Genomic DNA, 17,466 nt, shown 5'->3' with positions numbered 1-17,466 from the left:
GTATCTTAATGGGAACACACCACTAGCAAAACATTCCAATTAACAGGGGATGTACTGAGCTGAAATAAATGGTTTCAAGTGATGATCAGCCTGGTGTGAAATTATAAACTCCATTGTTATTTTCAAAATTACTAATTACTCTGATGCATAATAACACACCATTTTTTAAAATCTGGGGGTCTAAACTGAAAATGTGTTTAGCCTTATGCAAGACCTCAAGGGAAAAAAATGAAGAGTGTGCAATTTTTAGCTTGTATTTTTATTTAATTGTGGTATTTTTCAGTAAAAAGTATGATGTAGTATTTCTTTCCCCTTTCTCCAGTCTTTTATTAAAATTGTGTTTCTACAGGATGTCCTAATTAGGAGACCCATACAGTTTACCCTCAAAGGATTTAAGGATTTCACTTCAGTTGTGTACCATATTTTACTGTAAAAAAAAAAAATATATAAAGCACAATGTAGTGGGGGAGAGAAAACCAGGGCAGCCAGGCTATTCAGGGAAAACTGAGAAGTAGGCATAAGTTTTGTACAAGCATTGTAATTCATGTAGGTGGTTCTTTTTTGCAGTTTTCTAACACTGTATAGTACTAAATTATGTTAATTTCTTTTGTACTTCTTTGTAAAGCAATCCACACATATTTTAAGGCTTTATCTTCCCTTTACCCTACAGCTTTCATATCAAGAAAGTAGATGTTAAAAGCAGTTAAAAACAAGTCTAAATCTGTTCTCTCCATTAAAGGGTTTTTAATTTAAAGCTCTTTGAAACTTTCATCCCCATTAACTCAGCCCAGGAGCAGTGAACCACGACTGTCTGATGCCATGTGCTGGGGGACTAAGTCCTGAAAAAAGAGTGGCAATTCTTCCACCCCTGGTTAAACACCTCAACCAATGCTGAATGATGGAAAATAAATCAGATTTCTCTATTTAGTAGAGTACATGAAATAGGTAAGGCTGAAGATGCCTTGCAATCCCTGCTTTGGTTTTTGATCTTTCACAAGGACACTGAAAACTGAAAACATCCCTTAATAAATTATAGTCTTGCTCTTATTCAATGATTCCAAGTGAAGCAGAAAAAGTGTGATGTTTTTGCAACTGTACACTACCCAAAAATAATTTTATTAGCTTTAGCTTGATATCATGCAGAAGATAAAAACTCAAATAATAGATTAAATCAAGATAATAGAAAAATCTATGTCTCCATATTATTCACTCATGGTTTACAACATACTTTGAATAGTGCAGTTAAATGTACAAAACATTGCCACTTATACTATGTCATATATTATAAATTTAACTTCTAAAAATATATTTCATTAAGTTCTTTATATAAAAATTATTTATGGCTCAACTAATTATCTATTGATCCTCAGAATTTCAATAATATTTATGATTTATAAAAATAAGTGTCTTAATTACAGAATTAGAGAATAATTTAGTTTGAAAGAGACCTCTGGGAGTTATCTAGTCAGCAACTCCTGTCACAATGAAGGCAGGCTGCCTAGTGACTATTTTGACTGTCTCCAAGGATAGAATCTTGCAGCTCCTTTGTGCAACCTCTGCATCATTTAAACATCTTCAGAGCACAACAGCCACCTTTGCTGTGAGAGCACGTGGTCAGCTCCTGGTCCTCAGGATCCATGGGGCCTTTTCTGCAGTAGTCAGGGTTAACAGCCGTTTTTACAAAATACAGAGTTTGCTTGAAAAAATCACCAAGTTGTAAAATTCACTGCTTTTACTGTGATTCCCTTTTCTTTCATTTCCCTTTTCATTCTTTCATTCATATTTGATTTTTGTGCCAGTTGTTTGACCCTGAGTCTCAAAAGCATTTTTGATGTACAAATTCCGTTTGTACCTAAGACATTTCTGAGGTTACCTTTAGGGAACTCTGCAAGATGAAACAAAGCAGACTTCTATTTACTTTGAAAAACACCCAGCAGCTAGTGTCAGACAGTAAAGACATACCACGGCACATATTTAATAATGAGAATGGACAACCTTAAAGGTCTGGACAAACACATCAAGAACTATTGGAATCTGTTTTTTTCAGACACTCAGTTTAAAAGTTACATTCAGCAGCAAGGCAGGTTTTTTGTTGATTTTTTTTTGTTTGGATTTATTTGTTTGTTTGTTTGTTTTTTGTTTTGTAGTATGTTCCTAAGGGGCTTGCTTTAGAAGTCTGAATTGAGAATGTTCATCCAGTAACTTTTTATTTTGATCACATGTCAATGGACTGTGGCAAGGGCAACATATTTCTGTTACGTCAAACCTTGGAATCTTTGCTTTTTCTGTCTTCAGTAATGATGTGTAGATTGTTTGAGAAAAAGCTGATACCACTCTAACAAACAAGTACTAGTCATTGTCTGGAGTGCTCAGATTACTTGCCTGAACAAAAATTTTATGAGGATTTAGCATCCATAATGGGAGGGGCCTTCTTTACTGGCTTCTGCTGACTCTCATTCAAAGCCCATGGACTCAGTAGGAAAACTAGCATAGCCTTTAGTGCATATTTGATTAAAAGCATTTGATCTTAGGGAAATGGAATAATCTATAAAATAAGGATCAGGATGTTTTTCTCTTGTAAAAGTAATTGAAATTCATATAGTGAAAGAACAAAGTAGGCATTATTACTCTTTTATCTGTATTAAGAAATTTTGTTTTATCAGGGTTTTCTTTTAATTAGTTAAATGAGTAATTTAGAGCATTTTATGGCCTCATATATTTCGCATGTGATTTGGTTCTTTTTTGTTGAAGTAACGTAGTTACTATGGAAACAAAGACTTTGGAAGATTTGCGTCACTGTTAACTTGAGGAGCTAATACATTATTATAAAAACAAAGAAAACAGAGATATTGAATTATGAAGTAAAATTAATTTATTATTAATTACAAAAATCATGGGTAAAAGCTAGTTTTATATATTCAGTAGGAACCACTCTGCCAGAAACAAATGAAAAAATGAAAGTTAATGGAACTGTCATTGCAATACTCAGTAATATTATCTAGAACATGTAATTTCCAAAATGTATGTCCCATCTCCTGCATAAACAGTTGCAACAAAGTGAAAGACTTACCAAAACCAAATTGTTTTTCCTATCAGAGTGTAACAGCAATTTCGAGAGTAGAGCCTTTCTTGACATAGTTACACAGGCAATAAAGGGCATGGTTCTTCTGGCCCTTCCTCAGCTATTTGCACAATTATTTCTTGGCCATCTCACAGATTTACATGTTTATGCACAGGGTGAACCAGCTCACGTGCAGAACTAAGGAGTCAAAGGCCCTCTTTCAGGGAGAGCCTGACATCCTGAGGGTTTGCAAGTCTTGCCAGGCTTTGTTTCCAAGTATCTGGAAATACAGGAAAGTGTGGACCTGACCAGTAGGAATTAGAGAGATGTCAGTTCTCCTCTCCTGTACATAACTCATTTTGGACTGTTAATGGCACTTTAGTGTTCAAAATCAGGGAACAGTTGCATAATTGAAATAGTTCCAGGCTGTTTGCTCAGACTGGGATAATCACCTCAAAATACAACCATGAAGCTCAGCAAGCTAGAATGAGAGGCCAAGCTGACCTGTAGATTGATTTCACTAGAATGTTTGCTAAAACACACCCATATGTATGCACATGCCCATGCACATGCTCACAGAGCCATATTTAAGAATGAATCAGTTATAGATAGAGCTCTTTTACTAACAAGAGTGGTTAATAAATCATCAGTTGTAGAGCACCACACTTTGGAAGGGACCTCCCAGGCTGATCTGTTTCAACCTTTCATGTAAAAGGGAATCTAGATGACTATGTAGACTATCTGTCCAAGTGCATCTTTAAGACCTCCAGTGATGAGGACTCTCCCTTGTCCCTGGGGAGGCTATTTTAGTAAATTATTGTTCCCCTTGTAAAACATGTCTTTTTCACATTGAGTTGAAATATCTAACAGTGCAACTTGTACCTGTTGCTCCTTATCTTCTCTACTTGGCTGCTTGTGAAGAGACAGTCTGTTTGTAGGTGCCCTGTAAGTATAGGTATATTCTTATGAGGCCCTTTGAGCCTTCACTTGCGCAGCAAGAAGAGATCTTACTTCAGTCAATGAAAAAGGGAGTAAGGTAAAAAGTTGTTGTACATGGAATCAGGCTCAACACTCAATCAGTACCATGTGACCTCAAAATGCCATCGATGACCATGAGCAGAAACACCAGAGAATACTCTGTTCTCTGTCTACACCCCTTGCACATTGCATTACTCATTCTTTTCATGTTACAGAGCATGTATGAGCACCTGTATAGATGCATTTTTTTTGTGTGTGTATGTTTTGTATGGCTAAAGAGAACGTATGTCTCACAAAGTCTATAGGCTCATCTCTCAGAAACAATGGATGTAGAGAACACAGATGTGAAATAGTGCACTGGAGTGCATTATTCAAGTTCATATCTTTTCTCCAAATAAAACTTTGTCTGAGATCAAAATCAAACTGAATTTATTGAAGGCCTCAAGTTGAGAGTTCCAGGTGCTTTGCAGTTTTTCTATCTTCCCAAAGTGCCATGAAAAGCATACTTATATAACCAGCATTGACTCACATTTTCAGCACAAAAACTTTGGTAGCCTAGATAGTAGGCAAAACTTCAAAGGCTGTCATAAATCAAATGAATAATTTGTCTGGAGGAAGTCTGTATAAATTGGTCACATTATGTAAATATGTCAAATGAAATGTTAAGATCTTCCTCTCTTTTTCTCTAGAAATAATTGGATTTGCACTTCTTTCTAAATTGCTAGTCTTTTCAGCAAAATGTAAGATTATTTATTTTTCATTACCTGAATGCCCGTCATATTATAGTTACAATTTTTACAGAAAAATAAGCAGAGCTGAATGGGAGGGTTCAGACAAGCTGTTTCTACATTTTACTTCTGTTATCTCACCTGATTTTAAGAAGAACAGCAGGCCATGTAAGCCTAGCTCAGTTTTGCATCCTTGTTTAGACATGCTGGAATGGATAAGATGAAATGTTCTAAGATTCTTTGTAAAGTCATAAAATCACAGAATATGTTGAGTTGGAAGGGACTCAACATGATCATTGAGTCTAACTCTGGCTCTACAGAGGATACCCCAACAATCCCACCATGTATGTGCCTGAGAGCATTGTTCAAATAATTATTGATCACTTTCTAACTTGGTGCTGTGACCACTTCCCTGGGGAGCCTGTTTGATGGCCAGCCATGCTTTGGTTGAAAAATTTTTTACTGATATCCAGACTAAACCTCTCCTGACCCAGCTTTGTGCTGCTTCCTTGAGTGCTATCACTGGTCATGAGAGTGAAGAGATTGGTACCTGCCCCTCTGCTTCCCCCTCGTGAGGATGTTGATGATCACAATGAGGTCTCCCTTCAGGCTCCTCTTCTCCAGGATGGACAGTCCAAGTGACCTCAGCTGCTCCTCATTTGGCCTCCCCTCAAAGCTCTTGACCATCCTCATGGTCCTCCTTTGGACAGCCTCCAATAACTTGATGTCTTTTTTGATTTTGTGGCACCCAGAACGGCCCCCAGCACTGGAGGTGAGGCTGCCCCAGCTCAGAGCAGAGCAGGACAATCCCCTCCCTTGCCCAGCTGGCCATGCTGTCCCTGATATCCCCAGGACAGGGTTGGCTCTCCAGGCTGCCAGGGCTCTGCTGGCTCATGTTCAACTTGCCATTGACCAAGACCCTCAGGTCCCTTTTCATTACTCTGCTCTTCAACCTCTCATTCCTCAGTCTATACACACAACCTGGGTTGCTCTGTCCTAGGTGCAGAATCTGGAATTTGCTTCATTACTCACACCTCTAGAGAGCCATCATTTTTTGCATTTGGAATTTTGGAGGAAGAAAGGAAAACAGCCCTTTAAAATTAGAATGATTTAGCTGAATTTTTGAGGATGTTAAAGAAACATTGGGCTATGCCTGTCACTTGCTCCTCTTGTAAAAAAGAGACTGTGGATTCAGATGGTTTATTCTCTATTACTCATAAGTACTTTGTTCATAATTGAGCATTTATTGAAATCTAGTATATATATACACTTATAAATTGCTTTCATTTTCTGAGGATGAAATGTTTTCTGTTCTGATGACTAAATTTACTAGTGCAAATTTGTGCTTAATATTAAGGCCATAAACAAAGAATCTCATCTTTATTGAATTTGTAAAATTTTCAAAGTCTTTTCCTGTTAGAAGATACAGAGCTGCTATTGATTGTTCCAGTTCTCTTAGAGAATACACGGGCCTTTTCTTTGTTTCTTGCCTTGCAGGTGAAAGTCTGAAATGTCAAGAAAACAAAGTTCTAACTCAGAAGAGTGCAAAATAATGCTTTAGAAATTGAAACAGACCTGTGTTTGTGAGTTTGAAATCTTACAGGTGCACATATCTGGTCTTTTTACTTACACTTTTTTCCCTAAAAACATTCTTTGATTTCATATATGACCTATCACCTTGCAAACCACAGCAGAAGATTTATTTTTAATGTATTTTTAAATGTCTTGTGGGACCAGAGTTCTGTGGTGATATCATAAACATTCTGACACAATCCACCAAATCTTAACTCACTGAAGTTTTATTCCAGTTTTACTTTTCAAATTGCGTGTGTTCATAAATAAAAAATAGAAAATAATGTTTGGTATATAGTCATGGGATCTCAATTATCGATGAAGTAGAGCTGGCTTGAGTTATGTCTTATGGTCAGGCATGCTGCAAGTGATTATAGGAGCACAGTAAAAATAAACTGAAAGAGTACTTGCAAACATACCTTCTTGAGCTAAAAAATACTACTTTGAAGTATCCTCATGCAATTGTTCATAGTAGTATGAACAACTCATTAGTTGATATAAATTGATTAAATCACATTAGTAAAGTGAAACACATCTGTGATCATCTGCAAAGCTGGGGTAAGTGAACATGCAAGTCTGCTCTGGCTTCCATATGGAATGTTTGCTTCTGGTTGGTTTGATTTTTTAATCGTTGCATATACATTATTGAGGACCGTAATGCATCCCTGCATTATTGCCCTCTCAAATGATAGTTGGATTAACACCGAATTGATTATTTAATTTCTTTGTGGAAGTGCACTCCATTAGGGAGTGAAAAATAGTATCTTAGCCCGGGAAGGAGTAATTTCTTTGGCTGTTCTGCTATCTGTAGCATGCATCCCTCAATCCCTGAGCATTTTCTTGAGAATCCACATTACTTTCAGACCTTCCTCCCAGGAATTCTTGGCACCATACACTGCCAGCAAAGCAACAGCCAGAAAATGAGTTCAACTCAGGTTCATACAGTCTAGCAGGAGGTGAGGGGCATATTCTAGCAGCAGCTGGACAAGGACATGTAGCAACACGACCAGAAAAAATGAAGCGAAATTATGAGCATGTTTTGGAAGTAGGAGCAGTGAGGGAGATCAGGGTGTCTGGGAATGGAGTTGGATGCACCAATGAGGTAAGGGAAGGAAAACATTTAATATTGTACATTAAATGAAGGACGATGATACTTCTGCCTGCTGAGTATCTTCTTGGTATGCTTTTCTTTCATTTACCAGTTGCAAAATGCAAGGGAAAAGTGCTCTTAGACAACGCCAGTGTGAGTCCTGGGTGTGCCAGACCTTCTAGCCATGCTAGGAGATGGACTCACAACTCCATTCTCTGGATGGACAATTAATATCCTCAGGAGGGCAGTCAGTAAATGTCCTTCAATGTGCTGTTTGCTATACCAAGAAACAAATGCAGAAGGCTGCAGCTGCCTCAGAAGTCATCTTTATTACAGGCCTGAAGAAAGAGCTGTATTAACTTGTGACAGCTCCACCACTGTTACCTAATGCAGACCAAATCACCACCTTGACTTCTCCATTTCTTAGCTATCTAGCTGCCCTTTCTAACCTGCCAGCTTTGCATAATACTGAATTGTTTTTAGACATACCTGCTTAGATAAGATGGAATTTTTCAACCGCAAAATTCAGTAATATGTATTGACTGATTAAACTCAGATTTTTTCCACAATAAAACCTCTTAAATAAATACAGCTTTCAAAAATGTTTAGGCAGATATGTGTAGAAACCAGGACTTCAATAACATTGAATAAATTTTGGTCCTTTAGATAATAATTTTGTTTTGCTTTCATATAGATGCCTGTCATTTGTTATGTGGAAAACTGGAAAAATTTCAGGTTTTGGAATGAATACTTCCCAGATCTTGTTTGAGCAGGATTACATTATGCTTCTCATGGGCAGGAGTTCATGTTGATGGTTTTAAATACATTCCATGTCCTGGGAGGTGGGAAGTACTGTTAGCTAGGGTGCTGCAGGACAGCTGTGCAATAGTTCAAGTTGTCCTTAACCCCCTTCATTGCACTGGATTAGTCCATGGGGAAAAGAATGAGTTTATAAGCCCTCTAGCTCACCACAATAAGTCTTTAATGACATGCATTAAATTCAGAGTGTCTGGTATTTGTTGTGCTCGTTTAACACTTCAGCTTCCAGTTTGACTCCTGCATTGAGGCAAGAAAAAAAAAAAAGGTCAAATAAATTGTGGTCTCAAATATATTTTCACACTTTTGCAAACCTTTGTTAAATCACCTATCAGTCCAAACTCTACTTTAGTTTTTAATGTGGTCAGATGCTAAATCTATTCCAAAAGAGAAGAAGCAGTGAAGGAAGACTGAAGAGCAACTCCCTAGACAGATTAATGAAGTTAAATAAAAGGACAGAACTGCACTTACAAATGGCAAGAACCCCTGGTATATTTGAGGGCATGGCTGTGCAGAGACGCAAGAGTGTAATTGGAGTATTCTCCCTAGAATACTGTTTTCTCAGTCAATAAAGATTTTATGTGGTCAAGAATTTGAAGTGCTTGGATTTCCTTTAGCTTTCACAATGTCCCATGTTAAACAGAGATTAATAAAAAATTGTGACGTTCCTATGAAATATGGAAATATTCAACACTCAACTGAGTTAACATCACTGGAGTCATAATAGCTTCCCATGCAGATATTTTCATTGCACTTTTAATAAAAATAGTCCTGGACAATTAATTAACAGTGCAGTATCTCATGGGTCTTTCCATGTGATATGCTATAATCACGTGAGGTAAAAATCCTAGCCCCCAGGAGTCTATCAACATCATAGCTGTTATTTCTTTACACACAGGAATGTGAAGTGCAGTTGTCAGGCTCTGCACATTTGAGACTTGAGGTCAATCATTCCTATTAAAATGTTACCATTCCTTGGCTGGAGAAATAGAGTTGATCATATGAATACTACAGAAGAGTAGTCATCTGTTTCAGGACAAGCACATAGAATAAAAAATTAGTTTAAGTTTTTCCATGTGCACCTGGCATGTCCATTTAAATAAAGAACACCAAAGGAAGCATTAAGCTCACATATACCCCAAACCTGGCTCAAATCCACGCTTGATATTCTGGCAGTTATTCTGGATTTGACTGGCAACTTTTTTAATAGGTTAGACACAAGTCCTGGAGGCAACAGAACTAATTCATGGGGTATGTCACTATGACGAGGTGGAAATATAACTGGAGCACATACAGAATAATGCCTTTGAATCAGGAGGAAAACATTCAGTGAAGATGTGTTTGCATGGACTGCGTTAGTGACAGGGAGTATATTTATGATCTCTAGCCAGCCTGCAAGTTCTAAAGATTGATCTGCCATGTCAACACCACTCTGGTTTCACTGCTGGCTTGAGTAAGTTAGAATGTGATCATACTTCTGCTTTGTAATGTTTTATTCCTCATCTGCAGCAGTGTGACTGTGTGGCTTTAAGTGGTACACTTTTACTAACCCAGTCTGGAAATGTATAAACTGTTTCACTTTGACTGTAAAGTAGTGATGGGAGTGGGACAGTAGCTCTCAGGAAACCTATGCTATTACTAAACTTAATTTCCAACGTTGGAAACAACTTAACAACTTAACAACTTAATTTGCAACGTTGTTTCCTTTAAACCAGGAGATAGCCTCAAAGTACACTTTACTCTGGTCAGCTCTATGCCAGGAGCAAGGGAAATGCAAACTGAAGTCAGTGCTTGCTGCTGAAAGTCTTTGGTCATGGTGGCTTTGATATAAATGGTGATCAGGATTATTGTTACATATACTATCCCATAGTGTGTGTCTTAGCACATGCAGCAGTTTCAGTGGACCAGTTCTCAAAGTTTTCCAGTAAGCAGTGAGTGGAAAATTCAGATGACTGCATATATTTACCAGTGAGAGAAAACATAATATTTTTTATAGGAAATATACAGTTGCTTTACTTCAAAAAGAATTGAAAATCACATTGTACCCAATAGAAATCTGTTTTCTTTTTTGGCTTTTTAAACAGATACTTTTTATGGAAAATGTCTCAGAGAAGAGGATTTTGGGGATGCTTTCTTTTTGTCTGCTATGACATAAGGCAGGAGCACACAACTCAGCATTTCTCTTCTTCTAGAAGCTTACATTAATTTATTTTGACAGCATTTCAAACCCATATAGTAGCCTAGCATTATCTGTTTGTGCTACCTTCTTATTTTAGACAAGCAATGCTTTGCGTGAGACTGCTAATTTGGCAAAGGGCATGGGTTCACATTTGGTTTTTATAGACTGATAGATTTAAAGGCTAGAAGAAACCATTATGATCATCTAGTCTGACCTTCCACTTCAATCAGGGCACAAACCTCACGCAATCGTTGCTGCAACATGATCATTACTTCAGCAGCAACATGATCATAAGCTAGACAGCAGCTTAAAAAAATATGATCAGTGCTGAATTGCCTTCCTTTACTTTTTAGCATTAATTTTTCCAACTTAGACTCCTGTCCCTGGATCATATCATTTTATAGGCATGTAGAGTCAAAATGAAACATCATCCTTAACTGTCCTTTTCAATTACATGCCTGTGGTTTCATCTTCTTGGATTTATACCAAAATTATAGAAATATTTATGTTGTATAATTGACAGATCATGCTAAATGGACAGCAAGCATTCTTTTCACTTTATACTGGGTGTTGTAAAAACAATTTCAAACCATGCATGCAATGTCAAGATCTTGGGCTGGATCTACATTGGTAAGTCAGGAAGCATTCAGCCTTGCTTTTGCTTTTTGAGAGCACTTTGCTCTACTGAGTTAACATATGTGAAGCCTGTCCACGGAGCAAATGCAGAGCAACTATTGTGAATCTTTAAAAAAAAAAACAACAAAGTTTCTAAGATCAGTTTTTAATAACAATGAAAATTAGCAATCGACAAAAAAAGATAAGAAAAAGAAGGTGTAAATGTTTAAGAAATTACGATTTTCCTTGAACATTACCAAAAATACAATTGTAATTGGATTTGCTCAGCAGAACAGCAGGAGAAGATTAGGTGGGAAGGAAGATATTTGGAATCAGGTTACTCTGCTACTCATTTTCACGTGTAGTCATCATAATCTGAGTGCTCACTTTCTTCAGACTTCAAACCTGGCTAAAATTCACTCTCCCAGGAGTTCTGGTCTACAACAACTACATTAATTTTCCAAGTTGGCTGGACCTCCAAATCTGGCACTGCTGCCTTACACAACTGGGGAAGTTCCTGGTACAGATGAGAAATGAGGTTGCAACACTTTGGAAAGTCTCTGAGCAAACATCTGTTTCTGAAATGTAAATGTTCAGGCCTTTTCTGTGTCCCCCTGTATGGAGTAAAGAAAGAGGGCAGAGCTCAGACATTGCAACTTCATTATCATGTGGTAGCTAAAGTCGCTCAATGGTCTGCCTGAGAAAAATAATAGGGGAAAGTACTAGAAGAAGATACTGCCAAGAGAAAATCTGGGTAAGCATACTGCAGGAATTGATCAAGTTCTATGAGCTTTAAAACTTTCAAACCAGGACACTTTTATGAGCTGCCATTCAGTATTGCCCTAGTGAAACTGGAAAGATTGACATTAATTTCAGACAGCAGCCACCAGGTTCTTGTCTGGTAAAGCATTAATAGAAATTGATGTTCTTCAACAAAAATTTAACAAAATTCTGATTATTCTTATCTTAAAAAAAGAAACAATCTCTTGCATACCAAACTGAATGGAAACAAAATTCCAGGCTTCCCATATTGAAAATTACACAGTTCAAGGAGATAAAGCATGGGAATGGATGAACTCAATTTTTTCTGAGGCAACTCACTTGTTTCATAGTTTTCTTCTGTTTTCACGGTCAGGAAATGCAGAAGGTATCAAGAGACCTGTCTGAAGCCATAATAATACATGTGGGTTTATATTTATAGTCACTAGATAGGAAACTTAATTCTAAGGTTTTGTTCTTCATCCAATATATATGTACAGGAATATAGATTATTATATCCAGATTTGGAAATATCCTGAATATAATAATCTATATATAATCTATGGGTCAATACAATGCTGTTTCAGAGAAAAATGCTGATTCTTCAAGTATTAATGGCCTTAGCTGAAGAGAAATAACTTTCAGTAATCTAAAATCACTGCAGTGTTCCACAACTGTTTTGAATACATTTTTCTTCATAGCATATATAGGCACCAACTGCTAATATTTTTTATGTATTTTTATGCTAGTATTTTATTCTTATTTTTATGCTAGCATTCTATTTTTATGCTAGTATTTTAAATTAGTTAACCTCAATGAAGAATACACAATTTTAATTGAAACATTTTAGTGTAAAATATTAAAACACATAAAAAATTAATATATAAGATTAAGAAGCTTTATAAATAAAATTTCAAGAGTATTTGCACATTTGAATGCAGGAACTGTGTACTGAAGACAAAAGTTATCTGATATTGTAACTATGCATGATATTTTGACTTTGCATGTGAGTCTCAGCCCTACAAAGGGACATTTGACAGCATAATCAACATGTCTTTGCAATTAAGATCATGCACAGTATGACTTATGGAAATGTAGGATCCTGCACAAGCAGTTCAGTAAAAATGCTCATTCTTGTTTCTCTTTGTTTTATTGGGTTATAAAATAAATTTAGTGTAGAGGGTATTTTTACAGCCAGAGCTTGTAATACACAATATGCATGGCTCTGCTAGGAAGAAAATGCCAAAATTATGTACTTCAAGCACCCATCATGCTTCTTGGAAGGGTCATATACATAAAGCCATCAAAATGTTGTGCTTTCCTTAGTGGAACAGAACTGACAGCCTCTCCAGTGCTTACAGCATCAACCCTGGTACATGCCAAAGTGTGTGTCATTCAGCAAGTAAATACTGCCTTCTTCGTTTGTTCATAGCAGCATGCAAAAAATGGGAAGGGAACTGCAGAGCTGCAGATGGGGAGGGCAAACAACAAGGTGTTTTAAACAGCATGAAATAGGCAGGGAATTACAACCCCAGAAAACACACACACACACACAGACACTCTAAATGTGTATATGGAGGTGTGTACTGGGGGAGGATTATACAAGTCAGGTAAATTAATGGTAGCTGCGGGGACTGAAATGATAGAATAGATACACCGGAGGGAAAGTAGTAATGTAAAGAAAAGGAGGTCATTAATAAAAGATGAGGAGGGTTGAAATTAATGAATGTTGCGCAGAGTCACTTGCAGCCCTTCTGAGGAGAAAAGCACAGGACCCAATTCTGGTATTCTTGTTCAGTAACTCCAGGGAGTGGGTCAGAGCTGTCACAGACCTGCTCCTCATGTGCTTGGGTTTCCCTCCTGCAGATACAGGAAGGAGAAGGGAGGCTGAAACATTTGTTGCTAGATTTCAATCTTCCATGCAATTGCAGGGAGCCAAGATGCAGCCTCAGATCTGTGAGCTGGAAACTCCACCACAGTTACAGATATTTATGGCAGCCATAATCAGTTGATAAACACAGAAACATGCCACAAGTTCTCTCTTAAGAGCAGTTAGTGAAGGCAGAGTTTTAAATAAGTATTTCATTCTTACCCATAGAATGGATATTTTTCTTTAGAATTATTTATTGAAAAATATAACTCTGCTGAATTAGGGAATAAAATCAAATAGATCAAACCCACCCAGCACTTCAAATCCTAAGAAGAAAGTGCTGGCCAGTTCCGAGACCTTAGTTACCAGCAGGCTTTTAAACTCAGATGTTAGACTTAAAGCAGGAAATGAAGAGTCAAAAATGTTCTCAATTAAAATAAATATTTCTTTTAGGGAAATGTTCTTGCCTCTTCTGGTCTTCTCCTTACTCATTTTTTCCCTCCTGAATAAAACTGATTGCTTAATCTAATTATTATTGGGTCCTTAGAAAACCTATTTTCCAGAATTCACTTTTAATTGAACTATTTTGCTCTCTTGTCTTGTATAGACAAAACACTGAATCTAATCAAACATGTAATGGAGCATATCAATATGAAAGTCTTATGTTCATACCTGTGTAATTAAATTTTTCAAAAATTCACCTAAGTATTAAATTCTTTGATTTTTTTTCTTCTATTTTAACAGCAAAATTTGGAGAGTAACCTCACCAACCTTATTAAGAGGAACACTGAACTGGAAACTCTTCTGGCAAAACTCATTCAGACCTGCCAACATGTAGAAGTGAGTACTGACCTCCATGAGAAATGCTTATAAATTTAATTACATTCATTTCTAGCATCCAGGAGCAAACAGTTAAACAAATAAACAAAACCCCAACAAAACAAATGAAACCAAAACACCAGGTGAAGAAATTAATAATGGTAAACTGCTTTAAGCTTTTTCACTGATAAGTGTTATTCTCAGCGCAGAAAATATCCTTTACATTCCTTTTTGTCCTGTTTTAATTATGGTGTGTTGGTATGGCCTCCACCTCTAGTATACTTGGACACATCACTTACTACCTGTACCATTTGTCTTTCTGGGTCCTTTGTAAGATACAGAAACATTTACAGGTGGAAATGAAGGCAAAACAATAGGAATACCCAGATTCCCAACCTCACTTAAGCTTCTGTTTACCACTGGTTTTGGTTTCTTTTTTTTTTAATCAGAATTAACTATCTCAATACATACTTGTACTCAGATGTCATACATGAAATACATTTATCTTCCAAAGAAGACAAGTTCTTACAGGACTTTTAGTTGTTTCATTTACACATTCCACTCTGAATATCAAAAAAATCTTTAGCAGGGTGGGATCTGAACCTATACTTTCCCCTCCCCCACCAAGTCCTAAAAAAAAAAAACAAAAAGAAAAAAAGGTGAGAAAAAGTTCACCCAAAAAAGGCAAAACAAATAACCCCCCCCAAAAAACCCCAAAAACAAAACAAAAAAAAAAAGAAAAAACCAAACAAGCCCAAACCAACCAACCAACCAAAGCTAAACAACTCCCTATTCTTCCAAAGAGATCATCCTATCTATGTTTGTGTCTGCTCCACTTCTCTAAAGCCTCACCAACTTCACAAAGCTCAATAAAACCATAAAAGTCTATCCACAGCATGAGACATTAGGTGAATGGTTTAATTTCTTTATATAGGCACCAGTAACAGCAGGCAGAACAGCTGAAATGACATTAGTAGGTATTGAGAGACAGAGATAAGGCACAACTTCTTCCTGTGCATCCAAAGCTCAGAGCAAACTCCATGAAGCAGATGGAGTCAGGACAACATAAAGCCTCTTCTTCCTTGGTGGCCTATGTCCAAGATGTGCTAGATCTGAAAAATTTAAAATTGCTCCCCTGTCTACTCTGCAGTTCTGCAATAGATTACCAGCTCTAAGTTTAGTATCACAAAGAACCCAAGTTGTTCAACTGTAACAGATGCACTGCTGTCCCGGGAGTCCTGCTTTAGAAAATTTCTCTGTAGATATAAAGCAAGCACAACATAGTTGTTAATGAATTCCTACCATGTTTTATTCATCAAATTAGTCTAATTTGCATTTAAATTAGCTAAATATTGAGAAATGAGCTTCAGTGAAAACCTTGGACTTCAGCCATGCTGGAAACTGGGCAAGTGGGGATGGGGAAGTAAACTTTAAAGTTATCTCTGTTTCTCAGAGCCCTGTGAAAACTTCAGATAGGATGTGCGTATCTCCAGCACTGGAGAAACTGTAGCTTACTCGGATTTTTGGAAAGTCAGTACACTGTTGTTTTTCTTCTCACTTGTTCAGGAGAGAAATTCAACCCAAGTCAGGAACCTGAATTAAAAATTAAATTAAACCATATATTGGCTAAAACATTAACTATGCAAAGGTAAAATTAGAAAATACTAGAAAAAGATTCCAATGACTGTACCAGTTTTGACATATGAACTCCCTGAAATGTTGAAACTGAACAGGAAGTTAGTTTTACAGCAAATGCTTTCTTTTTTATTTTTAGATATATTACAGATAATAATGTAAAGTACATTGTACATCATTTGTATACATATAAAAACATAGGTATTAAATTCAAAGACTTTTGTTACCTATTTTGATATTCCTTACCTAATTTCAATTAATTTTGATTTAGATTTTGGGGGCTTTAAAACCAGTTTTTAAAAAGAGGAAATAAGCTTTCAGTTTCACATATCGTTTGAACTTCAAAAAACAAGGAAGGAAAGGAAATTAATATTCTTCTTATTATTATTACTATTATTATTTACTTGTATTACATTTACCAATACTTTCCTCTGAGATATATTAACTTTTAAAAGTCATGCTCACTAACATTTATTTGCAGCTATAAACAGTGACATTTTTTAAGCCTTTATCATGTCATAAACCAAAAAATTCAATGTTACATGAAAAATTAAAAAGGCATGTCTTTTTTTGGTTTGATACAGAGCAGAAGCTGATGTTTCCAAAAATGAACAACAAACAGGCTCTGTGTGTTTTGAATAAATGAATCCTTGCCAGCCAAACAAAGCCACTGTTTCTCATCAGCCAAGTGAGCTGTCAATGGCTTTCCAGGAACCAGCTTTATGGCAGATTAGGGATCCACCCATGCATCCTGCCCAACTGCACTTTCATCCATAGCACAGGTCAAATCCCAACCTCTCTAAGTTTTAAAACTAATATTTATTCCTTTCTGAAACAGTTCCTTTTTTTTTTTCCTCCCACGAACACACAAGGACTGAGCAGTGATGTTGATAATCTGGAAGCTGAAGGCCTTCCAGCCACTAGAGAGGGTATCTGGTTTGGCCTCTCATCACAGCAATGGAGACATAAATCTTGCCTATTTTTAGATGGAGTTTATCAATTTATGACAGGATTTATCCTGATGGAGAACCTGAACTTGGGAGACTCAAGAAGTTTGCTTCCAGTCTTGCATTCCTGTGGGTGGGTCTGGTCATAACGGCAGGAAAACCTCTGTGAATTAATCAAGCCAAACCTGTATTCTTTATGGCTTTAAGTGAGATATAATATTAAGGATTTTATAATAAAAATAATTTTAGCATCTATATGTCTGCTTTCATGCTTAACACGGATTAGTTTATGGCAACTATTTTTAAAATTTGATTTTCTCAAAGGGAACCATACCCTGAAATGTGATTGCATGAGACTGTAACACTCTTTTCTGTCCCAGATCTTTCTGTATCTTTA

General features: G+C 36.7%; 1 protein-coding gene across 2 annotated transcripts in view; it reads left to right on the top strand.

The window, feature by feature from the left end:
• Positions 1 to 17,466, top strand: part of MID1 (midline 1) — a 91,837-nt gene that overhangs the window by 37,232 nt on the left and 37,139 nt on the right. For both annotated transcript variants that reach the window (XM_062515111.1, XM_062515110.1), the window contains one exon: positions 14,413 to 14,508. In XM_062515111.1, the coding sequence (XP_062371095.1) occupies positions 14,413 to 14,508 (96 nt within the window). The remainder of the gene's footprint in view (positions 1 to 14,412; positions 14,509 to 17,466) is intronic.

The sequence above is a fragment of the Cinclus cinclus genome, chromosome 2 (genome assembly GCF_963662255.1).
Source record: "Cinclus cinclus chromosome 2, bCinCin1.1, whole genome shotgun sequence".
In the NCBI taxonomy this organism is placed as follows: domain Eukaryota; kingdom Metazoa; phylum Chordata; class Aves; order Passeriformes; family Cinclidae; genus Cinclus; species Cinclus cinclus.
This window is presented reverse-complemented; position numbering and strand designations above follow the sequence as displayed.